Source organism: Heterodontus francisci, chromosome 1, assembly GCF_036365525.1.
Source record: "Heterodontus francisci isolate sHetFra1 chromosome 1, sHetFra1.hap1, whole genome shotgun sequence".
NCBI classification, from domain to species: domain Eukaryota; kingdom Metazoa; phylum Chordata; class Chondrichthyes; order Heterodontiformes; family Heterodontidae; genus Heterodontus; species Heterodontus francisci.
In genome coordinates, this window is record NC_090371.1 from 266,069,304 (window position 1) to 266,085,388 (window position 16,085).

At 42.1% G+C, this 16,085-nt stretch overlaps 1 protein-coding gene across 1 annotated transcript in view; it reads right to left on the reverse strand.

The window, feature by feature from the left end:
• man2b2 (mannosidase, alpha, class 2B, member 2) overlaps positions 1-4,306 on the reverse strand; it is a 63,781-nt gene extending 59,475 nt beyond the window's left edge. The window contains exon 1 of the mRNA XM_068044113.1: positions 4,084-4,306. Coding sequence (XP_067900214.1) covers positions 4,084-4,254 — 171 coding nt within the window. The 5' untranslated portion in view covers positions 4,255-4,306. The remainder of the gene's footprint in view (positions 1-4,083) is intronic.
• Positions 4,307-16,085: the final 11,779 nt, after the last annotated feature.

Consider the following 16,085-nt stretch of genomic DNA (forward strand, 5'->3'; position numbering starts at 1 on the left):
GAATTGTGCCCAGAATTGGACACACTAACTCCAGTTGAGGTTGAACCAGTGTTTTATAAAGGTTCAGCATAACTTCCTTGCTTTTATACTCTATCCCTCTGTTTACAAAGCCAAGAGTGCGGTTAGCCTTTTTAACCACTTTCTCAACCTACCCTGCCACCTTAAATGGTTTGTGCACATAAACCCCCAGGCCTTTCAGTTCCTGCACGCCCTTTATTTTATACTGCCTTTCCTCATTCTTCCTACCAAAATGCATCACTTCACATTACTCTGCATTAAATTTCATCTTCCATGCATCCGCCCGTTCCACTCATCTGTCTATGTCCTCTTGAACTCCATCACTCTCCTCCTCACAGTTCACAATACTTCCAAGTTTTATGCCATCTGCAAATTTTGAAAATATGCCCAGTTCATACAAGTCTAAGGCATTTATATCAAGAAAAGCAATGGTCCTAATACTGATCCCCAGGGAACCCCATTGTATAACTTCTTCCAATTCAAAAAACAACCACTACTCTCTGTTTTCTGTCACTTAGCCAACTTTGTATCCATTCTGCCACTTTCCCTTTCACTTCATGGGCTTTAACTTTGCTGACAACTCTATTATGTGGCACTTCATCAAATGCCTTTTGGAAGTCCATCAACCATTTGACCCGCATCAATCCTCTGTTACCCCATCAAAAAACTCAATCAAGTTAGTTAAACATGATTTGCCTTTAACAAATCTATGCTGGCTTTCCTTAATTAATCCACACTCGTCCAAGCAACTGTTAATTTTATCTGGGATTATCATTTCTAAAAGATTTCCAGCCATCGAGGTTAAACTGACTGGCCTGTAGGTGCTGGGTTTATCCTTGGATCCTTTTTTGAACAAGGGTGTAGCATTGACAATTCCCCAATCCTCTGGCACCATCACCATATCCAAGGAGGATTGGAAGATTAAGGCTAGTATTTCCACTTTTCCCACCCTTACTTCCCTCGGCATCCTCGGATGCATCCCATCTAGTTCCAGTAACTTACCAACTTGAAATACAGCTAGTTAAAAACCTCCTCTATCAATTTTAGTCCATCCAGTATCTCCACTAACTCTTCTTTCATTCTGACTTTTGTTACTCATTTAGTACCTCAGCAATGCCCTCTGCCTCCATGTTCAGATCCCCTTTTTGGTCCCTAATTGACCCCACAACTCCACTTACAAGCCATTTTTTAAAATATGCTTAGAGAAGACATTTGGATTCCCTTTCATGTTAAGTACCAGTCTCTTCTCATGCTCTATTTGCCTTTAATTTCCATTTCCACTTCCCCTCTGAATTTTCTCTATTTAGTCTGGTTCTCACTTGGATTATCAACCTGACATCTGTCATATTCACCCTTTGTCTCCATCATCCAGGAAACTCTGGCTTTGGTTACCTTCCCTTTCCCCCTCGTGGGAATGTAACCACTGTATCCAAACCATCTCCTCTTTGTGCTGTTACAGCTTTGCCTGTCAATCTTTCATTCTAATTTACCCACGTCAGATCTGTTCTCAATCCACTGAAATTGACCCTCCTCCAATTAAGTATTTTAACTCTAGATTGCTTCTTGTCCTTTTCCACAGCTAATCTAAACATTAAACAATGAAATTAAGGAATGTTTGCCCTTGTTATGCCAACTTGAAAATTTTATTCAAGTCACTTTTATAAGCCCTTAGTTGCCTCATTAGACTGAATGGTCCCTGTCCCCCACCCCTTTACTTGAATGTTACGACACTGCACACTGCTCCTTTAATGTCAAAACTGCATATTTTTTTGGTGGTGGAGGAAGAAGCTTATCCGACTGGGTTAAGCTACCAATCATTCTCAACATAAATACTGCATACAGGGTACTTGCAACTCTCCTCAATCAACATGATCTAATATGGCAAACAACGTTTTCAAGACAAGTAAAACTGTCTTGTGTAGAAGGGTTTCATTGCCTCAGACATCATTGGCATAACTCAGATAGCAGGCTTACCACTGAATAGAACCCTGCAAGGTAAACTGGATATTTTTAGTCTGCCATACCAGTATCTATTATAATTTGAGAATTTAACACATCTGTACAAAGTAAGATTGGTATGCGTAGCAACAGTTTTATTAGTCATTCAATTGTACTTCAACCGAAGCAATTACCTATTGCTGAACGAGACAGGCTCCCTGCACATACAAATATGCACTTATGGAAAATATACTTTTGTGCATTTGAGAGTCAAGATTCTGGAATTATGCTCTCAAAGAGAAATGATATAATTGCAGTTTCACTATCCCGAGTGCAAGCAAATCCACTTCCATGTGTTCAGAAGGACTGAAGAAACAGCAAAAGTAGACCATATGGCCCCTCCAGCCTGCTCCACCATTCAAACAATCATGACTGGTCTTCGGCCTCAACTCCACTTGCTTACCCACTCTGCATATCCCTGGATTCTCTGACCAAAATTCTGTCTAGCTCAGCCTTGAATATATTCATAACATAAAAAAGGCCCTTCAAGCCTGCTCCACCATTCAATAAAATCATGGTAGATCTGATCGTGGCCTCAACTCCACTTTCCTCCCTGCCTCCCACAACCCTAGACTCCCTCGTCAATAAAATATTTGTCCAACTCAGCCTCGAATATATTCAATGATCCAGCCTCCGCTGCTCTCTAGGGTAGAGAATTACAAAGATTAACAGCCCTCAGAAGAAATTCTTCCTCGTCTCCATCTTAAAGAATGGAGTATTCACAATCCTCTGGGGTAAAGAATTCCAAAGATTCACAACCCTTTGAGTGAAGCAATTTCTCCTCATCTCAGTCATAAATGATTGGCTCCCTATCCTGAGACTGTGCCCCCATGATTAGATTCCATCGGCAGGGTAAACAGCCTCTCCGTATCTGCCCTATCAAGTCCCTTCAAAATCCTGTATGTTTCAATGAAATCATCTCTCACTCTTCTAAATTCCAAAGAGTAGAGGCTCAATTTATTCAGCCTCTCATCGTAGGGCAACCCTCTCATTCCAGGAACTAATCTAGTGAAATAAAAAGAGTGCTGGAAATACTCAGCAGGTCAGGCAGCATCTGTGGAGAGAAGCAGAGTTAACGTTTCAGGTCTGTGACCTTTCATCAGAACTAATCTAATGAACCTTTGTTGTACAGCCTCCAATGCAAGTATATCCTTCCTTGGATATAGAAACCAAAACTGCATCTAGTACTCCAGGTGTAGTCTCACTAAGGCCCTACACATTTCTAGCAAGACTTCCTTCTTCGTGTACTCCAGTCCCCTTATTCTAAGAGTTAAAAAAAACTGATGTAGTGTATCCCCTAAATGCAGACCAAAACTATGAACGCTATTGTGGGTAAAGCAAAACGTGTCACAGAAAATTTTCATCACTAATTAAGGATGGGGTTGGCAGCCTGCTCCATACATAATGCTAGACATGACAAATGACAACCCTAATTCATGTGGAGCCGAGTTTGAAAGATGCTCTATTTGAAATCCTGAGCTCGCTCTAGTCTTGCTTTCAAAATAATAGGTCTGGAAGTTTGCACATTCACCACCAGTTGCTTATCTGCACCACAACTTTGGTGTTTTTTGATGCACATTGCACTCTACAGCTTCTAATCAGGTGAGTGATTATCAGTGCAGCCTCAGAACCTCTTACACATTGGAGCATTTTTGTTTATCTACTTTTAAACCTAATAGAAGTATAGAATAGCGTCAACCACGGTCTGAAACACAATTATTTGTATTTAGCGAGCAAAAGATCCTTAAGCAATTGAAGTTTTGGAACCACATTATGAAGGCAGTGCTGAGCCGGCACGTTTATGAACTTGCTGTACCTTATTTGAATATGGGGCTTAGTAAAGTTTAGTTATCGTATACAAAAAGTGCTGTCACACCACAAAGCTCAGGTCAACTCTTGGTTCAAAACCGTAACCTATTACAAGGAAGGAAATAAACGTGGGGTCACAAGTTACAGTGCTTCACATGAGGATTCCTGTCTGTGAAAGGGAATGCAACTCGTACCAGCTGTCAGACAGAGTCAGAGAGGCAATGCACAAATCTCAACCTCCCCGCCCCTCGGCCATACCTCGACTGTGTAAACCCAGCCGACGTCCATATGACTGTGAGCAATGACAAACGCCTGAACGCCATCCTCTACCCAGGAGCTGCCACCCAGTTGCAGCCTCGCCCCGAGAACGCTGAGACACAGGAACGTTCCAAATATCGCTACAGTAACAACCTCGGGAATGCCCTCCATAGTCGCAGCGTTCCTTCCGCCTTTCTGGGGGGAAGGCAACAATTGAATACGGAAAGAGTCCGAGCCCAATTGCACACTGCAAAACAAACAAGTTCCCGTTCCGAACAATTATTAACGGCCAAAGCCGAGTCCTTCCCCTTTAATGGGGTGGCCACAGGACAGGATTACCTGACAATGCGTTTAGACATTTAATCCAGTTGAGCTCGCATATATTATACATGTCAAAATATCCATGCACGCTTCCAAATGCTTAATTCGAAACATGTGCCTCCGTTAATTGCTGCCCTTAATTGTATAGATCTAACATTTCTAACTTTGTTGTCAGTTGTACAAGTGTTGAATGATGAGCAGTGTACAGAATGTCCAATGTTGAACCAAGTCTGAAAAAGCTACAATAAAATGTACATTGATATTTCATTTTGAAAATTTTATTTAAACTATCACGTTAAAAAAAGAACAAGTGGATGTCCACAGGCAGTGCCCTCAGAGTGTATTGGTGATTGTATAGCTGAGTGATAAACTATCTGCAGCTTCTGGAGGTTATGATGCTCCACTTAGAGGCGTAACAGAATGGTACACCTAATAAGTACACCTAATAAGTCCAGTTCCCATGATATAGTACGTGGTAAATCAGACAATATGATCACTCTTTCATCTGTCTCTGATCATAGAATCATAAAATGGTTACTGCACAGATTGAGGCCATTCGGCTTGTCGTGTCTATGCTGGCTCTCTGCAAGAGCAACTCAGCTATCCCACTCCCCTGCTTTTGCCCCATAGCCCTTCAAATATTTTTCTATTCAGCTAATTATCCAATTCCTTTCTGAAAGCCACAATTAAATCTGCCTCCACACTCTCAGGCTGTGTATTTCAGATACTAACCACTTGCTGTGTAAAAAAAGTTTTCCCTTATGTCACCTTTACTTCTTTTGACATTCACTTGAAATTGGTGTCCTCTGGTTCTCGAGCCTTCCACCAATGGGAACAATTACTCCCAATTTATTTCATCCAGACCCCTAATGATTTTGAACACCTCTATCAAATCGCCTCTCAACCTTCTCTCTCTAAGGAGAATAACCACAGCTTCTCCAGTTTATCCACATAACTGAAGTCCCTCATCCCTGGAACCATTCTCGTAAATCTTTTCTGCACCCTCTCTAAATGCCTTCACATTCTTGGTCCCAGCAGCGGTCTTAGCATTGACTCTTGAGGAACACTACTGTCTACCATCCATTCCATCAGCCTGTCTATGTCTTCTTGAAACTTGAAGTTGGACTGGAGGAAAGTATACAGTGGGGTTTCCCAGGAGTCAGTGTTTGGACTCCTGCTTTTCCTGATATATATTAATAACCTAGACTTGGGTGTACCAGGCAAAATTTCTAAATTTGTGGATGACATAAAATTTGGAAGCATTGTGAACTGTAAGGAGGATAGTGATTAACTTCAAGAGGACATATACAGGCTGGTGAAATGGACAGACATATGGCAACTGACATTTTATGCAGAGAGGTATGAAGTGATGCATTTTGATAGGAAGAACAAGGACAGTCAATATAAAATAAAAGGTCCAATTCTAAAGGGGGTGCAGAAATTTGTCAGTTCTGATGAAGGATCACTGACCTGAAACTTTAACTCTGCTCTCCCTCCACAGATGCTGTCAGACCTGCTGAGTATTTCCAGCATTTCTTGTTTTTATTTTATGTTCACAACTATTCTCTGTTTCCTGTCACTTAGCCATGTATCCTTTCTGTTTGATCCCATGGGCTTTAACGTTGCTGACAAGCCTGTAATGTGGCTCTTTATCAAACATCTTAACATTGCCAATTATCTGCCTCTCCTTTTCTGATGTGGCACTTCCACTTCTCAGCTGTTTCTTTCTCTTTTTTCCTTTTGGTTGCATTGAGGGAGATGGTGTGGTTGGGAAAGGAGACACAATGCCTGCAGGCTGCATTTAGAATGGGAAAAATGCAGTCCTTAGCAACTCCCTTCATATTTGCTCCAGTAATCATTCATGCTTCCCTTTGTTCTCATCACATACTATACATTTTCATCTTCGCACAAACCTATCACCACTCCATTTCTTCCTCTTCGAAAAACCCTCTCAACTCCTACTCTTCCCTCCCCTTTCTCCACTGTCACTCATCTCACCTTAACCCTGAATCCACCATCCCGCACCAAGTCTTCAACAATGGGTGCTAGAAACTCAATCAACTCGCTTGCCTCCTCCCCTCCCTTCCTATTTCAGCTGCAAAGCAAGGTTTCTATTTGTTTATGTCTGTCTCTCCATCTGTCTCATACATATTGGAATTAGAATCTGCCTCAACAGTGTTTGAGGAGATTAGCGTTGACATTTTCTAACTGTCAGGTAGCAACAATTAGTTGACTTAAAAAGTTCACTACTTTTGTTTTGAAAACTTAAATAAAGAAAGCACACTTTCTCTCTCACCCTTTCTCTCACCTCAGTGTCTTTCACTTTTAAAGATTTAGAGAGCACAAACAAAAGGTTTTCTTGGGTTTAAAGATTGAAATTTATTAATCTTGAACTTAAACTCTAATTTGGTTGACACCTATGGATACACGACATGCCCATGCTAGCATGCATACACAATACACACATGCAAATAGAGACAGAAAAGAGCAGAAGAAAAATTAAAGTGGAAAGGTTTGAGGCAATATCTGAAGAGTTGTTGTTACGGTTCTTCGAACTCACTGTAGTCCTTGACTGTAGGTAGATCTTGCTTTTTGTTGGGGCTCAGTATTCTTCTTAAACCTTGTTCACTGTAGGGGATTTTTCTCTCTTGGGGTTCATGGATCTTCAGTCGGTTTTTGGAGTTCTGTGAGAAAGAGATGGGAGCAGACAGGAGAGGCTGTGGCGAGTCAGCCAGGAGAGGTCTTTTCAATCCAGGAGCAAAGAGCTTTCTGCCAGTTCAAACTGTCTCTTCAATTTAAAGCTCCCCAAGTTTTGGCCAGCAGGGTAGTCACGTGACTGGTATAACCACTTCTGGCTTTGTGTATTGGGTGGGTCAGGGAATGGTCCTTTGTCTACAAATACTGTCTGTTAATATGCAAAAACTGTCTTTCCAGCCAGGGGTCCAGCAATCCCTTGTAATAGGCCTTCTCTTCTTCCCAGCAACAATTTTACATTTAATGTCGATGTGGCAAAATTAATGTGCCTCATTCTTGGCAGGTGGGGGCCTGGATGACAGAACTCAATTTGAACTTTCCCAAAGTGTCAGCTGTAGCTCAGTTGGTAGCACACCTGCTTCTGAGTCATGAAAGGTGCAAGTTTCAAATCCCACTCCAGAGCCCTCGAGCGTGAAAGTCAGCCTGGCAATCCAATGCGTTACGGAACAAAGGCTGCACTTTTGGAGGTGCAGTCTTTCAGATGAAGCCCTGACTGCCTTCTCAAGTAGACGCAAAAGATCTAATGGCACTATTTTGAATAAGGCAAGGGTGTTCTCCCTGGAGTCCTGGCCAATATTTATCCATCAAGAAATATCACAAAAAGACTCAGCTTATCTGGTCATCATCACATTGCTGTTTGTGGGACCTTGCTGTGTGCAAAGTGGCTTCTGCGTTTCCTACATTACACCAGTGACTACTGAGGTTGTGAAAAGCTCTAAATAAATGCAAGTCTTTCTTTCTTGTAAAGCTTTTGAAATTTTCCCTCTTGTTTTTCAAAGTTATTTCAAGAAAAACTGCTGGCAGAATGTCATCGAGTCACTTATGGCAGAGAAGGAGGCCATTCAGCCCATCGAGTCCATGCCAGCTCTCCATATAGCAATCCAGCAAACCCATTCCCCTGCTCTTTCCCGCTAGCCCTGCAAATGGTTTCCTTCAAGCGTCCATCCAATTTCTGGCTAAAATCATTGATTGTCTCTGCCTCCACCACGCTCAGAGGCAGCATGTTCCAGGTCATTACCACTCACTGTGCAAAAAAGTTCTTCCTCACAACCCGTTTATATCTCTTGCTCAAACCTTAAATCTGCATCCCTTCGTCCTTGTACCATCAGCTAATGGGAACAGTTTTTCTTTGTCTACTTTATCCAAACCTGTCTTAATCTTGTACACCTCTACCAAACCTCCCCACAATCTCCTTTGCTCCAAGGAGAAGAAGCCAGCTTCTCCAACCAAATCTTGTACCTAAATTCCCTCATCGATGGAAACATTTTCATAAACCTCTGAACCCTCTTAATTACCCTCACATCCTTCCTAAAGACTAGAACTAGATGCAATACACTCTTTAGAATTGTGCCATTAAGTCTATATGATCTTTCCTCATCCCTTCTGACAAAATTCATCACCTCACACTTCTCTGTATTAAATTCTATTTGCCCCTCTTGTCTGCCTATTCTGCTAGCCTATCTATGTCCTGTTGCAGTTGATTTGTATCGTCCTCACTGTTTGCTACTCTTCTAAGTTTGGTATCATCTGCAAATTATGAAATGTTACTCTCCATTCCAATATGCAAATCATTTACATATTTGAAAAAAACAGTGGTCCTAGCATTAAACATTGGGGAACACCACTGTCTATTGTCCTCCAATCTGAAAAATAGCCATTTACCATGACTCCTTGTTTTCTGTCCTTAAGCCAATTTTTTTATCCAATTGAATACTGACCCTCCTATTCCATGAGCCTCAATTTTGTTAACCAGCCTTTTATGTGGTACTTCGTCAAACGTTTTCTTAAAATCTAAATAGACAACATCCATTGCTTTCCCTTCATCAACCTTCTCAGTTACTTCATCAAAAAATTCAATTCGAATAGTCAAGCACGATCTTCCTTTCACAAATCCGTGCTGGCTATCCTTAATTAGCTCAAACTTCTCCAACTACTTGATGATTTTGTCCCTGATTATTGTTTCTAAAACCTTACCTGACATTAAACTGACTGGCCTTAGTCACTGGCCTAATCACTAAGGGTTTTACACCTTTTCTTGAATAAAGGTGTCACATTTGCCACTCTCCAATCTTCTGGTACCTCATCCATATCAAGGAAATACTAGAGGATTATGATAAGCCCTTCCGCTATCTCCACTCCCATTTCCTTTAACAACCATGGATGCAAGCCATCCAGACCAGGTAACATCCACTCTCAGCAGAGTCAGTCTATCCAGTACCTGCTGCCTCTCAGTTTTCACCCCATCCATTACCACTACCATCTCTACTTCAAACGATATTTTGTCTGCAACGTCTTCCTTAGTAAACACTGATACAAACTGCTGATTCTGTATTCCAGGCTTGCCTTGTGCCTCTAAGCATATATCACCCTCTTTGTCCCTAATAGGCTCCACCCTGCCTCTTCTACCCACTTACTATTTACATATCGTTAGAAGATTTTTGGGTTCCCTTTTATGTTGACTGCCATTCTATTCTCATATTCTCTCTTTGCCAGTCTTATTTTCTCCTTCATTTCCCCTCTCAACTTAGTGTACTTGACCTGGTTCTCACATAGAAACATCGAAAATAGGAGCAGGAGTAGGTCATTCAGCCCTTTGAGCCTGCTCCACCATTCATTCTGATCATGGCTGATCATCCAACTCAGTAGCCTTTTCCCGCTTTCACCCCATACCCTTTGATCCCTTTAGACCTAAGAGCTATATCTAACTCCTTCTTGTAAACATACAATGTTTTGGCCTCAACTGTTTTCTGTGGTAGCAAATTCCACAGGCTCACCACTCTCTGGGTGAAGAAATTTCTCTTCATCTCAGTCCTGAAAGGTTTACCCCGTATCCTTAGACTATGACCCCTGGTTCTGGACTCCCCCACCATTGGGAACATCCTTCCTGCATCTACCCTGTCAAGTACTGTTAGAATTTTATAGGTTTCTATTAGATCCCCCCTCACTCTTCTGAACTCCAGCGAATATAATCCTAACTGACTCAATCTCTCCTCATATGTCAGTCCCACCATCCCAGGAATCAGTCTGGTAAACCTTTGCTGCACTCCATCTATAGCAAGAACATCCTTCCTCAGATAAGGAGACCAAAACTGCGCACAATATTCCAGGTGTGGCCTCATCAAGGCCCTGTATAATTGCAGCAAGACATCCCTGCTCCTGTACTCGAATCCTCTCGCTATGAAGGCCAACGTACCATTTGCCTTTTTTACCACCTGTTGCACCTGCATGCTTACCTTCAGCGATTGGTGTACGTGAACACCCAGGTCTCACTGCATATTCCCCTCTCTCAGTTTATAGCCATTCAGATAATAAACTGCCTTCCTGTTTTTGCTACCAAACTGGATAACCTCCCATTAATCCACATTATACTGTATCTGCCATGCATTTGCCCACTCACTCAACTTGTCCAAATCACCCTGAAGCCTCTCTGCATCCTCCTCACAACTCACCCTCCCACCCAGTTTTGTGTCATCTGCAAATTTGGAGCTATTACATTTAATTCCCCCATCTAAATCATTAATATATATTGTGAATAGTTGGGGTCCTAGCACTGATCCCTGTGGTACCCCACTAGTCACGTCCTGCCATTTGGAAAAAGACCCATTTATCCCTGCTCTTTGTTTCCTGTCCGCCAACCAATTTTCTATCCATCGCAATACACTACCCCCAATCCCATGCGCTTTAATTTTACATGCTAATCTTTTAAGTGGGACTTTGTCGAAAGCTTTCTGAAAGTCCAAATAAACCACATCCACTGGCTCCCCCTCATCAACTCTACGAGTTACATCCTCGAAGGATTCTAGTAGATTTGTCAAGCATGATTTCCCTTTCGTAAATCCATGCTGACTCTGTCCGATTCTACCACTGTTCTCGAAATGATCTGCTATAAAATCTTTGGTAATGGACTCTAGAATTTTCCCCACTACCGACGTCAGGCTGACTGATCTATAATTCCCTGCTTTCTCTCTCCCTCCCTTTTTAAATAGTGGGGTTACATTAGCTACCCTCCAATCTGTAAGAACTGTTCCAGAGTCTATAGAATCTTGGAAGATGACCACCAATGCATCCACTATTTCTAGGGCCACTTCCTTAAGTACTCTGGGATGCATACCATCAGGCCCTGGGGATTTATCGGCCTTTAATCCCATCAATTTCCCCAACACCATTTCTCTACTAATACTGATTTCTTCCAGTTCCTCTCCCTCACTAAGCCCTGTGTTCCCCAACATTTCTGGTATGATATTTGTGTCCTCCTTTGTGAAGACAGAACCAAATTTTGCATTTAGTTGGTCAGCCATTTCTTTATTTCCCATAATAAATTCTCCTGTTTCTGACTGTAAGGGACGTCCATTTGTCTTCACCAATCTTTTTCTCTCACCTGAAGAATTCACCTGACATGCATCATACACCCTCCTTTTTGTTTTATCATATCGTCTATCTCCCTTGTCATCCAAGGAGGCCTGGCTTTGATCCCCCTACTTTTTGCTCTTGTTGGAATGTCTTATACCTGAAGCATCTCCTCATTAAAGATCACCCATTGTTCCATAACAGTGTTTCCTGTCAGTCTTTTGTTCCATTATACCCTGGCTAGATCCCTTCTCATCACTTATAAATTAGCCCTCTTCCAATTTAGACTTTCTATTTTAGATTGCTCCTTGCTCTTCTCTATTACATGTCTAACCCTTATGATATGATGATCAGTCTTCCCCAATGCTCCCCCACAGACAATTGGTCCATTTGACCTATTTCATTCCCCAGCATAAGTTGCAGCAATGACTCTTCCCTAGCTGGACCGAGAACATACTGGTCAAGGAAGTTCTCCTGAACACATTTCAAAAGTTCCTCCCACTCCCTACCCTTCACTCTAATACTATTCTGATTGAAATTTGGGTAATTAAAGTCCCTCAATATCACCAGTCTATAGTTCTTTCACATCTCTGTGATTTACCTGCAGATTTGTTCCTCTATCTCTCGTTCACTATTTGGAGGCCTGTAGAATATCCCCAGAAATGTGATCATTCCCTTTTTGCTTCTCAAATTTTACTAAATGGATTCTGTCCTTGCCCCCAAATTTTAAAAGAAGATGCTTCAGCATAAAAAAGCTAGTGTGTCACATGGTGTGACACCTTTAATTCTGAAAAGACCTATTGTATTGCTACCTATAGCAATAAAAGGTATTGCAGGTACTACTCAAAGTCTTTCAATGAAACGTGCACCCTTTTCATGTACAAAATTTAATATATGACTGTCAAATTATGAGTTGATCTCCCAAGGTGTTGTACACAGGGAGTCAAGACTAACTGTACTCTTCATGTGAAGCAGGATTACAAGGTGAGGGATAAGTGGACCAGGGGATGGAGATGTAATTCAGTTGCTATTTTAAAATTAAACATTTTGTCCTTATTTTTATATTAAGCTTGAAAATTCCTATATGTATGATTATGATGGAAACTGCCCATATAAACTTGCCATCCTGTAATCACTCTCCTGTCTGTAGTGGTATGGCAGCACTTTCACGGGGAGGCATTTACAGCAAGTTAGGTTCACACAGATAGTTAGTTTCATTATAAATGTAGACATAGAAATTGATAAAGGAAAAAAAATCCAAAGTGCATGGAAATGTAATTTTTTGAATATATTACCAGTTGATTTGCCATGGTGTTGCAGACAGTTAAATTGGTTTACAGGAGAGAGAGGATGAAGGAAGAGGGAAGAGGTGGAGGAGGGAGGAATGAGAGACAAGGAGGGAAGGATAAGAGAAAAAGAGTTGGAGAGCAGATTATGAGCCGAAGGGGTAGGGAGAGGGAGAAGGAGAAATGGAGTGGAAGACTGGCAGAGAATGGAGGGGGAATGCAGCTGTCGGCAGAGAGAGTGTGAGAAGAGTTGCAAAGGAAGGAAGAAGCAACAAAGGAGGGGTGGAGGAGAGATAGTGGGGATGGGGATGGATGGGGTGGGGGGGGGGGGTGGGGGTGGTGGTGGTGGGTGAAGAAAGCAAGGGGAGATTGTTGTGGGTCCACCTCCAGGAATCCTTGCACAGTAAAAGTAGAAAGCAGCAAAAATCCCAATTCTACACTGCTGAAAGGGAAAATTCTGATTCAATGCTCAGGGATGGAGGCTCCTATCCAGATTCAGTGCTCAGCAGGGAGAGGCAGGACATGTTTCAGATTGAATATTGAATTAGATTGGGAAGGAATTTCAAAATTTGGGGCATCAGTGAAAACATTTTGTTCCTGCATTCATCAAGGTGTGTGCGTTTCAGTGATTGAGTGCAGAAATCCTTCTGAGCTCAGCGCTCTCTTGGCAACGGGATACTGAGCTTTGCATTTCTGGCATGGTTGCCTTGGGCAGTGGCGTAGGCAGGTCTGACCTATAGGGAGTGTTTGAATATGAGCTTGCCAAACTAAACAAAAATACTTCAAAAGATTTGTGTTTCAAATAGGGGTTTCAAATAGAAACCTTATTGCTTTCATTAACTTAACAGTTCAAATAAAGCAAATGAAAGGAGATAACTGTCTTGTCAGACAAAGACGCTATAACACAATGTCTCAGTTTCAGTTATGTGTCACTAGTCTATCAATAACTTTGCCAATTTACTGCAATAGTAAGGTGACTATTTAAAAATGCAAGTTTAACTTCTGTTGTTTCTGTGTTTTATTAAGTGATTTGAAAGCATGCTCTTTCAAAAGAAGGAGTGGTTCCATAAAAAAATGATCCTAGAAATTTTGCTGAGCATTTGAACACCCTCAACACTCCACTGTTTAAGCTTGTAGGCCTTGAGGTCATAGAATCATAGAAAGTTTACAGCACAGGAAGAGGCCACTTGGCCCATCGTGTCTGCACTGGCCAAAAAAACGAGCCACCCATCTAATCCCACCTTCCAGCATTTGGTCCGTAGCCCTACAGATTACAGCACTTGAGGTGTCAGGGAAGGGAGACTCGGGCTGCTAGATTCCTTGATCTGCTTTTCAAAATATTGATTCCTCCACTTTGCTGAGTTTTCGAGGACTGCAATGAGATCTGATGTTCGGAATTAATTTCATTGATACTGGCTAGGTGGCAAGACAGGAATACACTGGAAGAGAAGAGAATAATTAACTATTTCTTTTTCCTATTTGTAAAGAATGTGCAGCAAGATGACTAATTATAACTGGGAGGAAAAATTAATGAAATTTTCATTAAACTGGCAAATTAACCAGATGCACATCCAACCAGGTGGAAAGAGAGGGAGAGAGAAATAGAGCACTTGCTGGTAGAAAAGTAGCACAGTCTAAATCAGTATAAGTCTTTGAAAAGAAATACTCTAGTTGAATTGTAAGGAATAAACAAATCAAAGAAAACAGCAGTGTAAAATTATGGACCATATAGCTAAGCAGAAGTGCCTTCGTAAGTTTATCATAGAAGTTCCTCATTGATGTTCTGTTTAACAAAAAGGGATAGACAAAAAACCTCAGCATCAAACAAAACAGAACAAGGAAGCAAGAAAAACACAGTTGGGGGAGGGAAGGGAGAGAATGTGGTAGCAACATGTAATGGAACACTAGTGGGATTTAATTTTCCTCTATTTGATAAGCTCCCTATTTGGGCTATGTTACTTCAAAGTGATATCAAGTGGGATTAACACCAAACATAGAGTCATCGCTAAGAGAGCCACAAGTGTCTCCTAGTAGCTAACCAATAACACAATTGGCACTTGGGCTCTCAGGATCTGCACAGCCAGTATAGACCATCATGTTGTGAATCATTGGAATTCTCTACCTCAGAGGGTTGTGGATGCTGCATCATTAAATATATTCAAGGCTGAGATAGACAGATTTTTAGTCTCTCAGGGAATCAGGGGAGATGGGGAGCAGGCGGGAAAGTGGAGTTGAGGCAGAAGATCAGCCATGATTGCGTTGAATGACTGAGCAGGCATGATGGGATGTATGGGCTACCCCTGTTCCTATTTCTTATCTTCTTATGTTCATATCTAAAATTCATATGTTCCATCTTACCCTCACCCAATTGCAAGTCTAACGCCCACATCCCACAGCTTGCACACACTGCCAGCTGCGCACAAACAGAGGCAGCAGGAACTAACTGGAGGGAGACAGGCACACCTGTATGTCCTGACTTCCAAGAAGGAGACAGTGCTGCCATTATTGGAACGCCCATTGCTGAGGCTGTGGCCAGAGGTGTGGCTGAAACAAAGATGACGGTAACCTCATACCTAACACTTATTCTCACATCCCACCTCCTCCTTATCGCACACTCTTTCTGATTTACAAACTGCAGATTGTGTAAGCCCTCCCCTAATTCCCTGCACCATAAAATTAGCCTTGTGCCCTCCTCCTTTAAGGTATCCCAGAAGTGCGATCTGGCCAGGTAGTGAAGGAACAGCAACACAGAGCACCCTCACTCGATTCAGATACTGACACTGTGCATAATTTATAGAGTAGGACAGAGGCAGGATCTGAATATGGTGAGACACCAGGCATGCGTGGCTTGAAGCCAGGGCAGGGGTCAAGGATTGTGCATGTGTCATCTCACTGGAGGGCAAGGTCACACATGCGTTTCGCTGCAGTGGACTCAGATAAGCACTTTGATGGGGCAGTCCTGCAGAAGACTGCTTGGTGCCTTGGTAAGTCAATGCAGAGGAGCATGGAGGAGGCTGGCACTAACTTTCTATAGGGCTTTGCACAGAGCTTGGAGCCTATCCTTTCCAGCATGGAAGTGGGGGCAAATTCCATTAGCACACTTGTGAACCTAACCATGATGCAGCATCCGATGGCTAATGTCACAGCTTCCATTGCAGCACAAGCAGCAACCACCCAACCTGAATGCTGCAGAGAAAGCTCAGACAGCTGCCATGCAAGCTCAAACTGCTGTCATCATGGCTGTGGATTACAATGTATAATGGGGCTTACAGGGTGTCTCAGCTGTCCTGCAAT